The 21207-nt window shown below is 58.8% G+C and overlaps 1 protein-coding gene across 1 annotated transcript; it reads left to right on the top strand.

The window, feature by feature from the left end:
* Nucleotides 1-5554: 5554 nt before the first annotated feature.
* WNT10A (Wnt family member 10A) lies at nt 5555-16681 on the top strand. Its single transcript, XM_032637893.1, has 4 exons — nt 5555-5667; nt 6724-6986; nt 12989-13368; nt 15820-16681. Exons 1-4 carry the CDS (start codon nt 5555-5557, stop codon nt 16315-16317), a joined length of 1254 nt encoding a protein of 417 aa, XP_032493784.1. The 3' UTR covers nt 16318-16681.
* The last annotated feature ends 4526 nt before the right edge of the window (nt 16682-21207 follow it).

Below are 21207 nucleotides of genomic sequence, written 5' to 3'. Positions count from 1 at the left end.
TCCCTTTCTTCCCTTCCTCCCCCTTCCTCCCTTCCTTCCTTCCTCCCCTTCCTCCCTTCCTTCCCCTTCCTTCCTTCCTCCCTTCCTCCCCTTCCTTCCTTCCTTCCTTCCTCCCTTCCTCCCTTCCTTCCTATCTTCCTTCCCCTTCCTCCCTTCCTTCCCTTTCCTCCCTTCCTCCCCCTCCTCCCTTCCCCCCTTCCTCCCTTCCTTCCTTCCTCCCTTCCTCCCTTCCTTCCCCTTCCTCCCTTCCTCGCCCTCCTCCCTTCCCCCTTCCTTCCTTCCTCCCTTCCTTCTCCCTCCTCCCTTCCCCCCTTCCTCCCTTCCCCCCTTCCTTCCTTCCTATCTACCTTCCCCTTCCTCCCTTCCTTCCTTCCTATCTACCTTCCCCTTCCTCCCTTCCTTCCCTTTCCTCCCTTCCTTCCCCTTCCTCCCTTCCTCCCCCTCCTCCCTTCCCTCCCTTTCTCCCTTCCTTCCTCCCTCCCTCCCTTCCTCCCCTTCCTTCCTTCCTTCCTCCCTTCCTTCCTATCTTCCTTCCCTTTCCTCCCTTCCTCCTCCTTCCCTTCCTCCCCCTCTTCCCTTCCCCCTTCCTTCCTTCCTCCCTTCCTTCTCCCTCCTCCCTTCCTCCCTTCCTCCCTTCCTTCCTTCCTATCTACCTTCCCCTTCCTCCCTTCCTTCCCTTTCTTCCCTTCCTCCCCCTTCCTCCCTTCCTTCCTTCCTCCCTTCCTTCCCCTTCCTCCCTTCCTCCCTTCCTTCCCCTTCCTCCCTTCCTTCCTTCCTCCCCTTCCTCCCTTCCTTCCTTCCTCCCCTTCCTCCCTTCCTTCCCCTTCCTTCCTTCCTCCCTTCTTCCCTTCCTATCTTCCTTCCCCTTCCTCCCTTCCTTCCCTTTCCTCCCTTCCTCCCCTCCTCCCCTCCTCCCTTCCCCCTTCCTCCCTTCCCCCTCCCTTCCTTCCTCCCTTCCTTCCCCTTCCTCCCTTCATTCCTTCCTCCCCTTCCTCCCTTCCTTCCCCTTCCTTCCTTCCTCCCTTCCTCCCTTCCTTCCTGTCTTCCTTCCCCTTCCTCCCTTCCTTCCCTTTCCTCCCTTCCTCCCCCTCCTCCCTTCCCCCTTCCTCCCTTCCCCCCTCCCTTCCTTCCTACCTTCCTTCCCCTTCCTCCCGTCCTCCCCCTCCTCCCCTCTTCCCCCTCCTCCCTTCCTTCCTTCCTTCCTTCTTCCTCCTGGGCTCCCTCTAGTCAAATACCTGGGCTTCAGGGAATTGTCATGGAGAATTTGTACTCAGAGTCTCTTGGACCTTGGCTGACTTACCAAGGCGGGGGAGTGGAGTCAGTACTGTGGCCACATGGTGGGAAAATAAAGCTCTGTAAGGATAGGGTTTTTATTCAAAGCTCTGCCTTCGCCTGCGCTCCCTGGCCGTGTACAATACTTACTGTTTTTTAAAAGTCTGCTGCACTTTTCTCCGTGGCCACCAGAGGGCGCACAGAGCCCAGCTTCCCTAATAACAGGGTTCACAGATAGGACCTGCAGGACATCTGGGGGAACTCAGAGAGCCGTGGGCAGAAGAGGGTAGGATGGAAAGGAAGTAAGGAGGCCCACGGAGAGCTCGGGTCAAGCTGCTAGAGTTCCAGACTGTCTGAGACCTCTGGGCTGACCCAGATTTAGGGCTGGGATGCCTGCCTCTGTCTCTACTGCCAGGTTCCGTGGCAGGGGGTGGGGGGGGTAGTGGTGGCGGTGATATGGGGTGTGTGATGCTGGATATCTTCCTCCATTATGCTAGAGAGGGAAACTGAGGCAGTGGCAGAGACTGACACCATCCCAAGCAGGTTAAAAGGAATTCAGTGGAAGTAGCATGATACAGTGAAAAAAAGCCTAGTTTGCTAGCTTGACCTGGGTCAAGTCAGTTAACCTCTCTGAGCCTCAGTTTCCCCAGAATGAAATGAGGTTCCTGATAGCACATTGTGAGAGTGCTTGCAGTCGTTAAACTGGCACTCACGTGTTAGCGTCCATCTTCTGTGACCAGTAGAGACTGGGAACTCCAGCAAGAGTCTGGGAACTGCCTTCTATGAAAGGTGAGAGTGATGGCCCAGGAGGCACCATTTTAACAATTATCCTGGTCCTCTTTAAGCTCAGAGATGGCTCTGCACTTTTGCACTGCTGCCTGGGAGGGGGGCTGGAAGCAGAGCTCAGAAATGCCCCATCACCTCAACCCCCCTTGCTCACCCAGCTGCTCAGCCCCAGGCACAGTCTGAGACATCGAGGTCCCCCGCTGGCTGAGTGGTGGGGGAATGTGGAACTGGGGAGATGGGGGAAGAGCACAGAGGCACTCCAGATGTGTGCATGACCACATCAGGAACAGCTGGAACACAGGCAGATGGGTGGGGAGGCCGGCAGGAAGGCCCAGGATCAGCCTGAGGCCGAGGGCTCAGGAAGCATTTCCGCTTCCTTTCAATGACCTAACATACAGGAGTTTGGGAGACTGGAGCCGCCCTTACCTTGCTGAGGGACCATGGTCCCTGAGGCCTGGACAATAGGACAAAGAGCTCCCTTATCAGTCTGGGGCTCCGCTGGGGCAGTGAGGGTCCCACCTGTTCTCACCCTGGAGCCTCCCTAGCCCTCCCTTCCCTGCAACCTCCTACAGAGCCACCACAGCTGGAACCATTCTCCGTGCTGCCTTTCATCCCTGGTGCTCCCCCCAACCAGTGGCCCCTGTAATTGTTGTCTCAGGCGGTGGCTCCAGGGGCTGGGGATCCTGCTGCAGACACTCTGGGCTTCATCTTCACACATGCCAAGGCCATGTGCCTACATATGCCCTCACCTCCCTGGGCTGAGGTGAAGCACTCCAGACGGGCACTCCCGGACCCTCAAGACATCAGGCCCGTACCATGCCTGAGTGCAAGCAAGGCTTGGGTATTGTTTACTTCCTGGAGTTTTCAAAGAAAGGGTCTTCTCCTTCTCCCTTGCACTTCTGTATTTCATGAACAGCAGAGGGTAGGGGAGCAAAAAACCATCCTCAGCCGATGAAGGCCAGAGGAAAAAAAAAATCAGCCACTCAGCCAGGTCAGTAGCATTTCCCAGGTGTGGTCCTCAAGAAAATCACTTGGGTCATTGGTTAGAAATGCAGACCCCTGGGTCTTACCCCTGGAAAGGCTGAGTCAGCTGCACGGGCCCAGAATCAGAATTTGCCTCAATGGCCTACCCTAGGGGATATTTACATCCGATGCATCACGTGTGGGAAATGCAGAGCAGTAGATGCAGATTAAGGAGGCCTGCAACCTGAATTATGAACTCATTCCCTTATCACATGGGGCCTGTTCCTAATCCTTTCTGGGCCTCAGTTTCCCCAACAGCCAATGGGAATTTGACTCCCAAGCCTGGCTTGTCCCTGCTGGTGCCCTCTGCCACTCTGGGCTCATGCCTGCTTCCCGGGTTGAAAGTGGTCCTGCCCTGCCCCTCCCCATACCCTTCCCAAACTCTAGATCCAAGCCGTCCCTGTCGCTGCAGCATGGTGGCGGAGAGTGGGGAGGGGAGGGGGTGGCTGGGGTCAAACAAGGCTCTGGCTGACGCAGACTGCTTCCTGCCCCCACCCCGGGCTGTTTTCCTGCTGTCCAGCCAGACTGCTCCCCCCACTGCCCCACCCTCACCCCCAGCAGCCTCAAGCCCTTAATTCCCGACAGCTGCAGTGGCTGCCAGCAGAGATGGGGGAAAGGAGGGGGAGTGTGCCGTCAGCCTGCTGTTGCTCAGGCCGCCCCCATCACCTGACAGTCTGGGGACAAGGAAGGCCCCACCCCTCTCCTTCAACTGCCCAGGGATGGGCAATCCCAGGAATGGGCCCCTTTTGTCTCAGAGCCCAGAGGCTCTGGTAGTTTATCCTTAAACCAGGAGGGGCTCTCTTCAGAGAGAGGGGGCAGTGAGGTTGGGAGGGAGGTGTATGTGTAGAGTGGGAGGTTTGTGCCCATTTTACAGAGGAGGATGTCAAGGCCACAGTGGGAGTAGGTTTCACTATCAGGGCCCAGGTTAGAACCAGAAACAGAAGCTGGAGCCTCTGTCCCCAACCCTCTGGCTCTCAGACCCTTACCTGAGTCTAGTACACTCATCCCATATTGAGGTGAGCCCAGTGTTCAGCTGGGGTGTGAGGGCAGAAAGGGATCCCAGAGAGGAGTGGGCCTGAGCCAGGAGGCTGGTGTTGGGGAGCTCTCAGAGGACCAAGTACAGCTGGCAGGGCCAAGGTAAGACCTGGAGCATCCGTAGGCAGGGCCCAGGCGAGCAGTACGTAATGCTGGGGCCGCTGCTGCTGTGCTCTCGCTGGGTTTGGTTCCAGCTCTTCCACTAACTTGCTGTGAGAACTTGAGTAAGTCATGACCCTCTCTGAGCTTCAGTATTTTCTTGTGAAATAAAAGGGGACATAATAAGATGACCTTGAAACACAATTTTAGGATTAAAAGGCTCTCTAATCCCTCCTCCTAGGGTGTGCCACCCCGGGGTGCTCTGCTCCCAGACAAGCATTCACTGGTGTCCCAGTAATTTTACCTTCATTGGCTCACTGACTAGATGAGGTTGGGCCTCATTAACCTCATTTCACAGAGGCAGCGGGTGGCTCAGGGTCCAGGAGGCACCTGTTGTAGGTCACACAGCGAACAAGAGCAAGATCTAGAGGCTGCCAACCCCCTTTGCAGGATCCCACACCTGCCTCGTTAGCCAGGCCTGGGAAGTCCCTCCTGAGGTGGGGGAGGCGAGCAGAGGGCCAGCCCCTCCCCCCCAGCCCCTGCAGGTGTGTATACTGGGGGGGAATGGCTCCCCAGCACCTGCGGCTCAGCCAGGCGCACACACCTCGCAGTAACACGCACCTTCCCACACAAACCAGCGAGCCGGCTCACTGGCACCGCCCCGTGCCTGATCGCACAGACCCCAATACCTCTCCTCGCCCCCACGTCCCCACCGCCGCTCCCGCCCCGAATCCTGAGCCGACACAGTGGCCTCGGGACGAGTACACGCCTCTACCCGCCCCCCCTCGCCCCGTCGTCATGACGTCACGTGGGGTAGAGCCCTGAGACACACTGCAGGGGGGCGGGGAGGGGAGGCGGCGGAGCTCCCCGAGCCGGGACAGTCACTCACTCACTGGGCGGTGGGGCCGGGCACAGACAGCGCCGCCCCCCCACCCCCGCCCGCCTCGCACGCCCTCGGAAGCGCAGGCTCACCGCGCTGTGCTGGGGGGGCTTCCCGGCACCCCAGCCTCTCGTCCCTCGCCCGCAGCACCTCCGGGCCCCCCTTACCCTCGAGAGGCACCGGGAGTTGTTTCAGGGGGCCCTCGGGAAATTCCCTGAACCCCTGTGCCAGGAGGTGCCCGGTGAGCCCGCCCGCCCCCACCCCCCCGAGGGCGGTGCCCGGGGGCGCTGCCCCATGGAGCAGGGAGGCGGGCACCGTCTGCTCCCGGAGCCGTGACCCGAGTTGGAGCTGTGTGTCGCAGCTGCCCCGACCCCCGCGGATCATGCGCCGTCGCCCCTGGCTCGCCGGTCCCACCGGGCTGTGAGCCCCCCATTCCTGGCCCATCACGGCCCGCGCGCGATGGGCAGCACCCACCCTTGCCCCTGGCTGCGGCTCCGACCTCGGCCCCAGCCGCGGCCCGCGCTCTGCGCGCTCCTCTTCTTCCTACTGCTGCTGGCTGCCGCCTTGCCCAGGTGAGCCCTCACCTTACGCCCCGCCCTCCTGGAGAGCTGGGACCCTCAGCCACAGGGGCGTCTGAGCTCCTGCTGGGGCAGGGGACCCTGGAAGGAGGGAGGGACGGTGTCGCGGGAAAGTGCTGGTGACCAATGAAAGAGTACTCTCACAGGAGAGGGTTGAACTGGTGACAGAATAAGGGCAGTCCAGGGAGACAGGGCAGTGCCCAGGAGAGTGATGGCTGCTAGAAGGGGAGGTGTGTGTTTAGGGGGAAGCAAGTGCCAACCTGGAGTCCCTGCCGTGCTGGGGGAAGGCACCCCCACCCCAGGAGTAAAACTCAAACCGCCCTGCTCCACCTTGCAGACCGCCCCCAAGTGGGGACAGGGGTTGGGGGCCAAATGAGGGTAGCCCGGGTGGGGTCAGTGAGAGATTGCAGCTAGAAGGGTTCTCAGTATGTGTGTGTGTGTGTGTGTGTGTGTACGTGTGTCTGTTCGTCCGTCTGTGATCGAGTGAGCCCAGCAAGCTGTGTTGTAAACAGCAGTCTGTGTGTGCACATGTGTGTGAATGCGAGGGCTCATGGATCAATGTATGTTAAGATGAACGTGTGTGTACTTGTGAGTGTCTGTGTCTATGTGTATAACTATGTCTGATGAAGTGTGCATGTGGGTAAGTGTTCCTGCGTCTGTGTGTCCACCTCATTGTGTGCAGAAGTGTGCCTGCACGAATGTGACTGTCTGAAACATGCTGTTTGGGAGTGGTCTCCCGGAGAACACTGCCTGTGAGAGCATCTATGCCTGGGGATGTACTTATGAAATACTGTGTGCGCAGGCATACCGGACGTGTGTGCATTTGCACGTAATCTGTGTGGGTGTGCAGCTAGGTGGGTTGTGTTGGAGGGGATGTTGGTGAGAAGGTCGAGGAAAGGAGAATGTTTAGGGGTATACTGATGGGCTCAACCTTCAAAAGCAGGGGTGGGAACAGAGGAATTATGGCCTTTGGGACAGAGTGTGTATAGTTAGGTGGGGCCCTCCCAGCCCCCGAAAACACTCACCCACCCCCACCCCACATGCCTGCAGGTCTTCACCCAATGATATTCTGGGCCTCCGCCTCCCCCAGGAGCCCGTGCTCAACGCTAACACAGTGTGCCTGACATTGCCAGGCCTAAGCAAGCGGCAGATGGAGGTGTGTGTGCGCCACCCTGACGTGGCCGCCTCGGCCATCCAGGGCATCCAGATCGCCATCCATGAGTGCCAGCACCAGTTCCGGGACCAGCGCTGGAACTGCTCTAGTCTTGAGACTCGAAACAAGATCCCCTATGAGAGTCCCATCTTCAGCAGAGGTAGCTGCCCTTCACCCTTGACCTTGTGCCCACCCCACTCAGCACTTCCACTCCAGAACCTATCTGCCAGCCGTCCCCTAACCCACTCCCTCAAGCCGGCAACCTCCCCAGGTACTCATCTGCCAGCTGTGCTGCTCTCCTGCCTCTTTCTGCTCTGGGAAAGTCCATGAGGGTCAGACTAATGGTGTAGATGTGGCTCCCAGGCTGGGCTGTGTGGGATGAGGGCAGCAGGTTTCATGCCTGAGAATTGAACTCCTGGGTTATCTGCCCTGAGACTGACGCTGCATATCTCAGGCCCAGGAAATATCCGTATCTGTTGCCTGCCTCAGTTTACCCTCTACCTAGTAAACACCATGTAGAATGGAAGCCTGTGATAAAGTACCCAGAATCAACGTGAAGAGGGGTCAGGGACTTTGCTAAATGGTGTAGTTGAGGGAAGCCTGGGCAGGTAAAACTGTACTTCTGCAGAAGCTCTTCCCAGTGGGGTTACGCCACCAGCCTCTGTGTCATCCTTGCCACCCCTGAAAATCCTCTCTAAATCAGAGGCACTGGGTGTGTGCCTGCCTCCTGCCCAGCAGGCCTGACGGCCCTGCTAATTCCTCTTCCCCTCACAGCTCAGAGAAGCTGCAGCCCACTATCTGTCCCCCTCCCTGGACTTCTGGGTGACCCAGGGTCTACCCTCACAATCCCTTGAGTGGCTTGGGCTGGAGGTGACAGAAGGTTTTGTCACTCATTTCCACTCACACCCACCTCCTGCCCTGGTATCTTAGACTTTGACTCAGGTCTTTTGGGAAAGATGGGGGTCCTGTCTCCTGGATGGGCCTAGCTGGGTATCTCTCTCTCCCCTCAGCTGCTTGAGTGGGACAGTGTGGGGACCTGGCTCCTTGCGACTTGTACAATTCTCAGGTGACAGTAGAGGAGGAGGGGTACCCCTGTACCCTGTGGCCTTGGGGCCCAGAGGCTTCTGGGAGAGTCAGACTCTAATGTACCCAAACTTCAGAAAGAAATCAGAGTCAGGGGCCTTTCCCTTTCCACCAGGACCCCTCCTTGCATCCCCGGAGCCCCCAAGTCAGGGGCCACGCCAGCCTCCCCCAGCCCAGCCCAGCCCCGCCCCCGGCCGCCCGCCCCGCCCCCGCGCGCTTTCCCTCCTCCCGCCCCCGCGCGCCCAGGGCGCTGTTTCTCCCCGGCCGAGCCCAGACCGACGCGTGTGGCGGCATGCAGCCGCGAACTAATCCCCGCGGGCATCGGCAGACGGCTCCCGGCCCCAGCCGCGCGCCTCTCAAAAAGGGCGCCCCCCTCCCCAGGCCGGCGCTCCCGACCCTGAGCCCCTGAGTCCCTGAGCCCCTCCAGCCGTCTGCCCAGAGAGGCTCCCCGCGACCCTCGCCGGTCGGCCGGCCCAACTCAGGTCCGGCGCCCCGCCCCGGCCGCCCCCGCTGCCCTCGCGCTCGCGGACACGAAGTGACAGGCCACGGCATCTCTCCTGACCCGGCCGGGCTGGGCAGCGCTCGCCGCCGCCGCCGCCGCGCGCCCGAGCCCACTCGCTCCCCGAAGTCCGGTTCTCTTTCCAGCGCTCGGGCCCCGAGCTTGTTCCAGGTTCTGCTCACTGGGGGCTCGGGCAGGCATTGAGGTTCTCACCCCTGCCACTTCGGGTGAGGCGAGGCTAGCTCTTCATCCCTCTTCCCGGCCTCGGTGTCCCCTCTTTCCCCTCTGGTCCTCCTGTCCCCTCTAGACTCTCAGGAGTCCCTATTGCTTCGCCCGGGTGAGGTTTGTTCGGGCTGGTGGAGGACACGGGAGGCTTTGAAGCTTCAGGGCGAGTTCGGAGCGGTGGAACCCCGCGGGGTTGGCGCGGTGCCAGATGCTCCCGGGTTCACCTGCAGTTTAATAAGCGGGAGGTGAGCTGGGGGGACGGGTGTGGGGAGAGGTGAGGTGTGGATGCGGGAGACTTGCCACGGCTAGCCGGCGCGGGGCGGCGCCCAGCGCCGGGAGGGGATGGGACAGTGGCTCCTGGGCTCCCGCAGGGAGGCTGGCCTCCTTCCTTTGGCCTCGGAACACCGTCCTACCTCTGTGGTTTCTGCCCCCCGCCCCCCACATTGCAACACCTCATTTCTACCTCTCATTCCTCGGAGGGGACTCTGGGCTTCTGGAAAGAAATTTCCGCTCCCTCCACCTCCCACCTCCAGGGGCCACCATTGCCGTGTCTCCCTCACTCAACACTCGTGGGATCATTTTTTTGGTCCATCTTGGCCCATCACCTCAAGGACTAGCTAAATTTGAATCCCATGGGGCCCGTCTTGGTGGTAACCAGCCCCTGGACTGGATCGTTCCCCCAGTATCCCTTATTTTCAAGCCACAGATTGTCCATCATGGGGTCAGGTGACCCCAGTTTCCCCCACGTGGACTATCAGGATGCCCACCCCCCTTCTGACCCAAGCTGCCAGTGGGGTTCTCTTAAAGGTGCACTCTGCCATGTTTAAAATTCAGAGACTGCTAGAAGGAGGTGGTCCCCCAGGTCTCCCATCTGAATGCTGTTACTGTCATCTAATTGTCCTGACACCTTCCCTGAGATGGGCTGGGCTGAAGGGATGGAGTTCTGACGTAAGAGGGAGACGGAAGGGTTTTTGAGCACCTAGAGTGGGTGCTTGGGAAGCAGGACATACAATAGGGCTTTACCCAACCAAGGAGAGGGATGTGAGGGTGTTGGGCCCTGGGAGTTGGGGCACAGAGAGAGGGGCCTCTAGCGGGGCTAGAAACAGTCCTAAATAAGCTGTGAGAGGACCCCCCAGCCCAGGTGCAGCTATGACCTAAGTGCTGAGGGCAGTGGTATCCCTAGCTTTCTGTTCTGAGGATCCACAGGGTTGGTGCCTCGATGGGTGAGATGCTGGGCAAACAACAGCTACAGGGGAGCTCTTCATTGTGAGGACTAGAGAACCCCTCCATCTCTTACTCAGGATGTGGGGACCAGAGGGACATTTGAGGAAGGGGCTACTTTGGGCTGGGCTTGGGCACTGGAGTGAGAGGGGATGAGAGGACAGGGAGAGGCTTGGTGGAGGGGAGTGAGTAGATTCACACAGCGGGTACTGGAGCAATCATGAAGTTTGGGTACTGCCCTCTCTCAGGCCCAGGCCCATTGAGAATGGATGGAAAGAGGGGGCTTGCGGCACTGCAGTAAGCCAGGCTCCCAGCCCAGGGGAACCCAACAATTTGAGTCCATCCTCTGCTCTCCAAGGCCCTGGCTCTTTCATCTCCCACCTCCCTTTTACATTTATCCTCGTGGAGTCTGTTTTATGCCTAGGTCTCCAGGCTCGGGGTATGTGGTGGTACTCAGATGGGGAGACTGAGGCACAGGCAATTGTATCCTAGGATTACTTAAGGTCCTATTATTCTAGTGGCACCCAATAAATTAGCCAAAACATATTAAGTACTCGCTGTGTGCTTGGCACTGTTCTAAAGCACTTTATCTGTACTTTAGTATCCTCAAACAATCCCCATGCAGTAGGTCCTATCATTATCTTCATTTCCAAATGAAGCTAAGAGAGGTTGGGTAACTTGCCATTAGTCACACAGCTTGTATGTGAGCTGTAGAGCCAGGACTCAAATGCAGGCCAGCTGTCTTTAGAGAATGCCCTCAACCCCCTGCATACTGCCTCCCAAGCTACAAGGCCACCATGATTTCCTACCGTGTGCCCAGAGGTGAACTGGTGCAATGGAGGAGTAATCCAAGAAATGGAACTGATATGCACGCACACACACACACAAACACCTACCCGTGTTTGTGCAAACGTGGCTACATTCAGTGTCACCCCTAAGTGTTCCCACGTGCACACAACCCTCTCTCTCTCCGCAGCCCAGGCACATGAGCGTGCACAGATTATTTGCACGGAGGGAATGGAGACCAGACCTCTCCCCTCTCCTCCCTCTTTGACTTGAATGGGCAGGGCTCAAGCTTCTCTATCCCCTCCTAGCTCCCACTGGCTTGGGAATCCTCTCTCTTCCACACTTCCCTGCCCTCCAAACCTCCTCCCCCAGCCCCTTCCTGGCTGTTGGCTTCTTCCTGTAGCAGCAGCTGACTCCACTTAGATGCTGGCAGTCCCTGTCCCAGATCAAAGGCAGGGCGGCTAATTGTGCGTCTTAAGGAGCCCCCCACCCCCAGTGCTCTGGGCAGCCCAGCTGGCCAAGGCCCCTCCCCTCTCCCTCTCCAGCTGGCCAGATGGCACAGTGCCTGCATCTGCCCCAGACAGTCGGGGCCAGGACCGAAACTGGGGCCCTGAATAAGAGCTGGGGGCAGACCCAATGGGCTGGACTTCTCTGAGGCCTGAATGCTTGGATCAGAGGATGACCACACAAGCCCTGCCCAGTCACTCCTTCAGTGGCTGTAACAGCTGCCAGAGGCCATTAGGATGGTGTCTTTAGCTGCCTGGGGTAGGTAGGGGTGTTCTCTGTAGGCTGTGGGCTTTCTCCAGATTCCTCTAGGCCTGGCCTTGAATGTAACAGAGCCTGGAAAATGGTGTTTGGGTTGGCCCAGCACATTCCCCTGGACCAGCATCTTGCTCTTTCCTGGTGCCATGCATAGACAGGGCCATAGGACTGGGAAATGGGCTACCTGGGTTTCTTACTCAGCAGCTTGTCTTCCCCAGAGCCAATGTCCTTCAGCAGAAGGTGGCCAGGCCTGCTGGGAGAGCTGGGGCTGCGTCCAGCTCCATAACTCCTGCGACCTCGGGCATCTCTCCTGGTTGGCTCTCTGGGATCAGTGAGGCCTCCAAGTCCTCCCGGTCTTTGGAACTGATGTAGAAGGACCCAATTTTGTTTTGTTTTGTTTTTCTGAATCTCTGGCCTCTACCAAACCATCAGCCTCCAGATGGGTTCTGGGCTTCCCCCACAGGTGTCTATGGCACAGGTGGGTTCTTCTCCTAGTGTGGGAGCTGTTATTACCCTTAGTTTCTCCCACTGCTTGAACTCTCTCAGGTTCACAGGCTGGTCAGTGACCGGTACCAGAACCTGCCCCTCGCCAGTCCTTTCTCAGATGCAGAATAAGGAAGAAGCAGCTTGCAGGTCCCAGAGCCCGACCCTTCTCCGCAAGTAGGCCTCCCCCTGCCACAGGCCCGGAGGATGGCTCAGGCTTGGGAACACCAAGGAGGAAAGCAGTGTAGACAAGTCCTGGACTCCTGAGAGTGGCTCATCAGGGAGTCTTTGCGCCCCTAAGTGTCTCAGGAAGGCATCTACCTTAGCTAACCGTTCCTTCTCGGTGTTCAACACCACTATGTGCTTAACCCTGAGCAGGCGGTGGGCTCACCTCCAGCATCCTTCAACCAACCTCTTCAGCTGACCTCGACCGACCACAAGCTGGTCGGTGGCTGGTGGCTGGGCGATGCCCTTTTCTGAGGAGACCTTCTGGGATGTCCAGACAGGCAAAGGGGAAATTCTGCTGGCTCTTTTGTTTGCCTCTCACATGTGGCCATCAGATAGTGTTCTTTGATGGGCCTAAGGGGGTGGCTGCAGGCAGGAAATCTTGGGGCCGGGAACTTTAGGACACCTTCTCCCCTTACTTACCCTTCTGCCCATTAACATGTCCTGGGGCCCTGAATTCCATCACTGGTAATATTTTTTAGGTTAAAATTTGCCTTCTTTCTGCAGGCTTATCTTAAAATTGCAGATATCACATGAGAGGTAGTAGCTTAAGTCCCTGATGATTAAAAAAAGTTAATGTTTACTAGATACTTTCTGTCCAGCAGGAGAGATATAGTCACAATTCTGAAGTTGCTAAGGGTGAAGCAAGGGAAAGGAGTTCAAAACGGAGGGCTGTGGGAGAGACCTCTCCCATTCCATTGTGTGCAGAACTTCCAGTGTGATTTCTGCCCCTCTTTGAATCTATGCCCTTGTACCAGATTCTCCCCCAACACTGGGCCTCTACTTCCTCTCAGTATGGTGAGAAGGTTGGGCAGGGAGGGCAGAGGGATGGGATGTGGAGGCTCCTCAAAGGCTGTTTCCTGTGTCTCTCTGCGCAGGTTTCCGAGAGAGTGCCTTCGCCTACGCCATCTCGGCAGCTGGCGTGGTGCACGCAGTATCCAACGCCTGCGCCCTGGGCAAGCTGAGGGCCTGTGGCTGCGACGCGTCCCGACGCGGGGACGAGGAGGCCTTCCGTCGGAAGTTGCACCGCCTGCAGCTGGAAGCGCTGCAGCGCGGTAAGGGCCTGAGCCACGGAGTTCCCGAGCACCCTTCCCTGCCTCCTGCCAGCTCAGGCCTGCAGGACTCCTGGGAGTGGGGCGGCTGCAGCCCCGACGTGGGTTTCGGAGAGCGCTTCTCTAAAGACTTTCTGGACTCCCGGGAGCCTCACAGAGACATCCATGCGCGCATGAGGCTCCACAACAACCGAGTGGGGAGGCAGGTGAGAACCCCATCCCTCTGGGCCTGCTCCAGACCCCTCTGCCTAGGGCCCCTCCCCTCCCCCAGGCGTATGTCTCCTCTGGGGACCACACCACTCTCCCTAATTCAGCAACGTTCTCATTGCCCCCTCCTAATTCAGTCATCAGATGTGTTTTGGATAACTACTGTGTGCTAGGCGCTGGACTAGGCCTGGTGATATGGGGATAAAACAACCCCTGCCCTGGGGCAGCTCCCCTTCCACGGAGCAGCCTGCTTCTCCCGTCTCCTGCTGTGAGTAGTGGGGAGAGCTCTGGGCTGCAGTCAGGACCTCAGAGTCTAGGCCCAGCTTTGCAAGTCTGTCTCTCCCCCTGTAAAATGAGAAGGTTGGACTGCATCATCCATAAGGCTCCCCAGCACAAATGTTCCATGATTCGGTGCTTTCCTATGCCAGGACCCCCCTCGTCTCCCAGGCTTTCTGTGCAGAAAGAGGGATTCCTGCAAAGGGAGATCCCTAGGGGCCACTGTGGTACTGTGTTATGTTGTCATCCTCCTTTCTCCCCCCCACCCCCCAATGTTCATACTACCTCAAAGGTCATTTATTTAAGAGAGAGAGAAAAGAAGAAGGAGAGGGAGAGGGAGGGGAAGAAGAAGAGGAGGAGGAGAGGAAGGAAGGAAGGAAGGGAGGGAGGGAGGAAAGAAAGAAAGGGGAAGTAATAATATCCTGCATTTAATTTATTGAGTGCTTACTCTGTGTTAGGCACTGCCTGGAGCATTTTACTACATCCTATTTCACCCTTACACCTACCCATGAGGGTTCTATTATTAGCCTCATGTTCAGATACGGAAAGTGAGGCACAGATAGACTAAGAAGCTTGAGGAAGGTGATGCAACAAGTGAGAAAGTGGCAGAGGCAGGATTCATCCCCAGGCAGTTGAGCCCTGAGCCCCTTTGTTCTATAGTGTAGTCTACACTAAGTTGCCTCTCTGGCCCTCATGGTGACTCAGCACCCTCTTTCCCTGGCTATTCCACCCCGTCCCTTCTCTTGGCCCTGCCCAGCCTGCTCAGGCCTTGTCTCTGGCTTCCCCTCACTCTAGCTGGTACTTTCTCCATCTCACTCCCCTTTCTCCTGGCTTCTCAGCCCAGGCCAGTTCACCTTCTTCTTCCACAAAGACTGGAGTTGATTCAGCTCTTCCATCATGACCGAGACGTGATGTAAACTGAGGCATACCCACCCTCAGGTCACGTCCAGCTCCCACCCAGTCCTGTCCGGTCCGTGAAGCTCTTTTCCCAAGCTTTGATACTATCCTAGCCCATACCAGCAGTGCCTCCTCCTCCTTGTTAAACTGGTTAATTAATGGCTGCTGCCTGTGGGAAGCAGATGTTCTGGAGCTGTTGGCCAGGGGAGGCACTGGGCTGCTTTCCACGTGGTGCTGACACCACAGGCTGCACATACAAGCTGCAGAGCCCTTTAAGACTTGGAGGAATGGGGTCCCTCTCTTATGGCCCTACTGCCCAGGTTTGGGGGACCCAGATCATTTATTGGAGTGGGGGGGTTAGCGGGGGGAGGAGGATGTGGCCAATTTCCTCTGGGGTCTCTGGTGAGGATAATGTGAAGGCGCTTTTTGGGAGGAGGCTCAGGAGAGCAGTCTGAGAGCTGGGCAGGGGCTGGGTAGGTTGTATTCCTGTAACTAGCTCCCTTGGAGGCCTGGGAAACTCTCTCCGCTTTCATTGCCCTGGGGGTCTGGCTCTTTGGGTTCCCTTTGGTTCTGTACTCAGGTAGGGCCGTTGGTCCCTGTTGGTGCTCACTGTTTCCCAGGAGGAATGGTGGCACTCAGCACTGGGCAGAGTAAGTGCCAGCCAGTAGAATGGGAGAATGGGAGGGGGCGGGGGGGGGAGGGGGAGGAGGGGGTGTCTCCCCAGCCCCTGGCCCCTCTCCTTAGGCTCCCTGAAAAGTGCTGCAGGGCCCAGAGGAGTTAAGATGCTTTTTCAGCCTCCCCACAGCCTCCGCTCACTGCCTGGAGTGAGGCCAGAGGCTTTGGGGCTGGGATGTAGTGGGGCCAGCACACCCCGGCTCCTGGTCCTGAGGGTTGGAAGGAGAGGGAATTTCCCTGAGGATCTGGGGTCCCCCCTCAGGAAGCAAGAGCCTAGAGCCCCAAGGGCCCCCCTGCAGCTGCTGGGATAGGCGGGGGGTGGGGGGAGAGGAGGGGAAGCAGGAAGGAGGGAATTCCCCCAGGGTCTGGCCGGGTGGGAGGTGGATGCGAGAGCAGCAGAAAGGTAGGCAGAACTCTTCTCCTGGCCGCCTGGTTTAGGAGCTGTGCCACCCACCCACCCACTTGGGGCCTCAGCTTTTGCCTCCGTTCAATGGGGGTTGGTTTCCAGAGCCTCTGAGAGTCTCGAGGGCCGGTGTCTGCGACGGGAGGAGGCCAGTGGGGCTGGCCGCGGGCGTCACCCCTCCCCGTGCCTCCCTCTGCAGGCGGTGATGGAGAATATGCGGCGGAAGTGCAAGTGCCACGGCACGTCAGGCAGCTGCCAGCTCAAGACGTGCTGGCAGGTGACGCCGGAGTTCCGCGCTGTAGGGGCACTGCTACGTAGCCGCTTCCACCACGCCACGCTCATCCGGCTGCACAACCGCAACGGCGGCCAGCTGGAGCCGGGCCCCGCGGGGCCACCCTCGCCAGCCCCGGACATTCCGGGGCCTCGGCGCCGCGCCGGCACCGCCGACCTGGTCTACTTCGAGAAGTCGCCCGACTTCTGCGAGCGCGAGCCGCGCCTGGACTCGGCGGGCACCGTGGGCCGCCTGTGCAACAAGAGCAGCGCGGGCCCGGACGGCTGCGGCAGCATGTGCTGCGGCCGCGGCCACAACATCCTACGCCAGACGCGCAGCGAGCGCTGTCACTGCCGCTTCCACTGGTGCTGCTTCGTGGTCTGCGAGGAGTGCCGCATCACCGAGTGGGTCAGCGTGTGCAAGTGAGCGGACGGCTCGCCTCCCTGTGCCTGGTCCTCTGCGGCTTGCGATGTTGGCCGGGCAGCGTCGCCTTGGCTCCTGGGAGTGGAGGATGGACCACAAAATCTTACAGGAACCTCCCAGCTCTGAGGTCGTCAAGACTGCAATCACGGGACAGTTCAGGCCCGCTCAGACCCCCTGCTCACTTCTGTGGCCTCCAGGATCGGTTTGCCTCCCGGGTCTCTGACCCAAGCTCAGACAGTTCCGTTGGGCTGGCGGTTGCCCCACACTCTAGGGCAGTGTCAGCCAGGCATCCTCTGGGCCTGCCTCCTTTCATCTCTTCACCCCTACCCCTGGAGGGGGAGGGAATGAATGGAAGCTGCTGGGGAGGGGGAGGAGGATTAAAAAGAAGAAATGGACATCACTGAGCTGAAGTGATTCTGCGGAGGCCTCAGACACCCTCCCCCACTGGCCTCTGTCCCTCATCATTTAACAAATATTTATTTTTGCACTCTTTGTGGCCTGGCACTCTGTGGGGGATGAGAGGTGCTGGGGATACAGATGTGAATGCGAGATACAAGACCTGCTCTCTTGGAGTTTACATTCAGGCTGGGGAAGATGAACAATAAACAAGAAAACACACAAACAAGGTCATTTCAGACAATGCTAAGTGCTGTGAAGAAAATAAAGCAAAGTGCTGGATGTAGAGTGATTTGTGGGGAGTGGGGCCCCTCTAGATAAAGCTACTGGTTGGGGAAGACCTCATGCTGAGACTGCATGAGGAGGAGAGCCATGCACAAATTGAGGGTAAGGGCTTTTCAGGCAGAGGCCATGTGAATGCAAAAGCTCTGAGGACAGAAAGATCTCAGGAGGAGCAGCAAAGAGGCCAGTGTGATTGGAGTGAAGAAATCAAGGGACAGATTAACAGCAGAGGAGCTGCTGGAGGGGGGTGGGGGATGGGGAATGGTCACATTATGCATCCTTCCAGGCCAAGGTAAGGGATTTTATGTAAGAGGAATGGGAACCTTCAGAGGGTCTTAGGCAGGCAAATGTCATGGTCTGATTCCCACACTGCTTGCTGTCTGGGGAACTGAAAGGCAGGGGACAAGTTGACAGCAGGCAGCCAGTTAGGAGACTACAGCCATCTTCCAAACCAGAGATGAGGCCTGGGCTAGATGGAGGCAGTGGGGAAGTTGGCAAGGAGCTGGATCAGGAGCCCTGGTTGCCAGAGCTCTAGCTGTCCACCTTGTGCCTGAGCCCTCTGCCACAAGCCAGGACGAGTGTCGGCCAGTAGCACCCGTCGGCAGAGACAGGAGGTACTCTGAGAGGAGTAATCCTGGGCAAGACCCAGCTCAACCCAGCCAGCCCAGCGCCCCAGGGAGCAGGTGGGGCTAGGAGGTGCGGCCTGGAGAAGGGTGGCAGGGGAGGGCCAGGAGACTCGCTGTCTGGATTCTGGTCTCTCTGAGTCCAGGCAGGGGAGGTGGGGTATGTAAGTAAGGCTGGGGGTGGGGGGATATCCTTCCTGGGTCTCTTGTGCCCCCAGATCCTCAGCTCAGGATGTCCCTTGGCAGGTCGGCCAGCCCCCCCTCCACACCCCCATAAGAACGCTGCTAAGCTGGCAGCCTGGGTCCAGCATTGCGCTCTCCTTGGCTCTCAGATCTGATGTTTTTCTGGAACAGACCCTCAAGGAGGAGGCAGTGGAGAGGGAGGTGGGGTCAAGTTCTCGGGGGGAAAGAACACTTCACCAACTTCATCCAGGCCTCCTGCTGCTCACAGTGGAGAGTCCTGTGCCTGCCTCAGTTCACCCCAGAGTGGCACCCTTCTCGATGAACCAACCAAGGATGAAGTCTTATTCCTTTTCCCAGTTGCCAGCCTACCTGCATCTCCATACTTCCCTGGCCCTGACCCACGTTTCCCTACCCCTGGGTAGGGCTGAGAAGGAAAGGAGGCTCTCATGGTGATGCATGCCTGCAGGCCCACCACCTGGGAGACTTGCCCTCACGCGCTTGCCCGAAGCTTCCTTCCCTCCAACTCCTGCATCCCAGCAGCTCTCAGACATGACTAAGGCAGCAGGACATTTCACATGCTCAGTTCTGCTGCCTCTGTAGAGGACAGGGTTTCTCTCCCCATCCCCCTAAAGACAGTACCACAGGCAGGCGGGTGAGAGTCCCCCAGGAGGAGGGGTGGGCAGGAGCAGCCAGACACACCTGCTTCATTCCTTTCCTCTTGTTCACCCAGGAGAAAGCTTTGGGGGCTGGGTTCGCTGCCTCCTCCCTCCCTCCCATTCTGGGTAGGAGGGAAGGGAGGGGCAATGAAGGCCTGGGGGGGTACTCCCACCCCCTGCCCAGCCCCCAGCAGTGTCGCTACAGCGTTAGCTGTGGCTTCAGCCTCCTCTGCCTTCCAGGCTTTAAGAGGACAGAGTTGGGGGAGGAGAGACTGAAGATGAGAGACACCGGATGAGGGCTGGGATAAGGAGGTAGGAGCTGTAACACTGCAGAGCAGCTGCCTCTAGAGGGAGGGGTGGGCCATGGGGTGGGACAGGGGACTGGACACCAGGCTGTGGGGGACATATCCCAGTCAAGTCCAATCATGGTGATCTGATACATGCTAGCTTTACCTGTAAAGGGAGAGAGGAAAAGTTGGAGAAGGAACAAATAGGGTGTTGCCCACCCCCATCCTTTCTCTGGGCCTTAAGCTGACTAGAGTCTGGACCAAAGCTGAACCCCACATTTGAAAAGGGGTGTATGGGATTTGGTTGACCCTAAAGGGAGATATGGAGGTGATAAGGGGTGGGAAAATGGGGCCCAAGAGGCCCCGGGTTTATGCACTCTGGCTACGAGTGAGGCAGAAATCAATGTGCTGGTTGGAAATAGGGGAAATGGGCTGAAATAAAGGGGGACGGTGGAAGTAAACAGGAGGAACTTGCCAAGAGCTAGGAGAGGACCAAGGTTCAGATTTGGAAATAAGAATAGAGGGTGGACCACACTTCACTCAGAGGGGGAGGAAGCCATCCCCACCCCCAACACCTTTCACCTTGATGGACATTGGGCCAACTCCTTGCAGGAGGAAAAAATAGCATGGAGCCTGGATGGTCCCAAAGGGAAGAAGGGAGGGAAGTAAGAGAGAATGAGGTGGTGGATAGATCAGCAGGCAGTGGTGGGTTAAAGGTCAGGGAGAGGCAGCCAGACTGGGGTGGGGATCAGAACCCAGGCAGCCTGCTTTTTTGTCGCCCAAGGTCCCAGGGTCAGAAAAAAGAGGAAGGGAGAGGCAAAGGTAGAGGCCTCGGCAGCTGTAGGAGGGCCAGGTGGGTGAGAAACGAGGTCAGGGGCATCCCGGCCCTCCCTCGCCTTCCTCCGAATTAATGCGCCCCCAGCTAGCCCCCGGCAGGGGGCCTTCCACGTTGGAGCTTGGCCAGGCCCTAGTCGCGGCCTCCCTCTACCCCTCCCACCCCACCTTCTCATGTGGTTGCCGGCAGCTGCCTGCGGTCGCCCCAACTCCTGCGCTCAAGGCACGGGGACTTTCCAACAGGGGAAAAAATGACTTAATGAGAGTGGGAGCTGGGGCGGGAGGGACAGGTCCCTGTAATCACCGCTCTGCTGTGGGGCCTGCGCGCCTCTGGGCCCTTCCCTGGCTTCCTGCTGTCAGCGCCCCCCTCGGGCTCTGTGGGGGGAGGGGGACGGGCTGGCGCAGGGGATCCCTTTTCAAGTTCCAGGCTCTTTGGGGCCCTCCGGCTGCCTTTGTTCCCTAGGCTTGCCCTGCGTGGAAACTGAGACGCCCCGTGATCCCTCTCTGGACTTTGTCCTTGAAGTTGGGGGGTGGCATTCCTTCCCAGGAGCCACGGTCCTCTGCTGGTGGATTAGAGGGGTGCGGGATCGTGGAGAGCCCTTTGCCACTTCGCGGCTGCGCACTCCCAAACGCCTCCGGTTGCTGTGGCAACCAGGGCAGTTGAGGTGTGTCCGCAGGGCTGGGAGGCGCCCACCCCACCCCTCTTTTCTCGCAGCCCTCCGGGCCAGGCCGGGCCGCTGCGGTGCGCGGGGGTGGGGGGTGTGCCGTTACCATGGCAAGGGTGCGCTAGGAGGGCACATTCTTCCCCAGGGTGGGAGCGCCCCGGGGATACGAGAAGGGGGGGGTGATGGGGGCGGTATAAAGGGGAGGCGAGAGGGTCAGAACGAGGGAGGAGTCTCGGACAAGACGCTCCAGGGCTTCTGGGGTTGGGATGGGGAGTTTGGAATCTGCCCCCGCGACCCCCAGATCTCCGGAGATGTCCCGGTCCTCCCCCCTCACTCTCGCTGGGGTTCAAGCCCCTAAACCCCGTTTCTGGGGAAGGGATCCGAACTACCGACCCCGAAGGTCTTTTGGCTTCCTCCGAGGTCTGGTTCGCCGAGCTCAGTGTCCATCCCCTCCCCCCGCAAGCGGAGCTGCATCCCAGACTGCGACCCGAAGCCCTGCAATTAAGCCCCTCGCCCTCCCCTGCGCCGCCCGCGGGTCCTCTGCCTGGCAGGGCCTGCACCGCCAATTACAGCATGCGCACAGCAGCTGATTACTCCGGAGTCCAGGAAGCGGCCGGGGTGGGGACCTCAGCAGGTCCAGGCGGCGGGGTCCCTGGGGTAGTCCCCGGCCAGGGGTCCTTCACTGGAGCTTCGGGCTGCGGCCCTCTAGCCCAGAGTCTCCGCTCCAGACAATACGGGGAGGAGGGTCTACTCGGTGCTCAGTCCTGCGCTGCCTCAGTTCCTCCCTCCTCGAATGCACACTGCACTCAGGGCAGAAAGAGCGCAGGGAGGGTGTGTGTGTGTGTGTGTGTGTGTGTGTGTGTGTGTGTACGCAAGAGTTCAAAGCCCTCAAGGCCAGGTCTCTTTCCCGCCGCAGACGATCGCGTGGGTCTCTCCTGGCCCAATGTCCCGCCCGGTGGACCCGGCT

The sequence above is a fragment of the Phocoena sinus genome, chromosome 7 (genome assembly GCF_008692025.1).
Source record: "Phocoena sinus isolate mPhoSin1 chromosome 7, mPhoSin1.pri, whole genome shotgun sequence".
In the NCBI taxonomy this organism is placed as follows: Eukaryota; Metazoa; Chordata; class Mammalia; order Artiodactyla; family Phocoenidae; genus Phocoena; species Phocoena sinus.
Note: the sequence above shows the minus strand (reverse complement) of the source record. Positions and strands in the feature narration are given on the sequence as shown.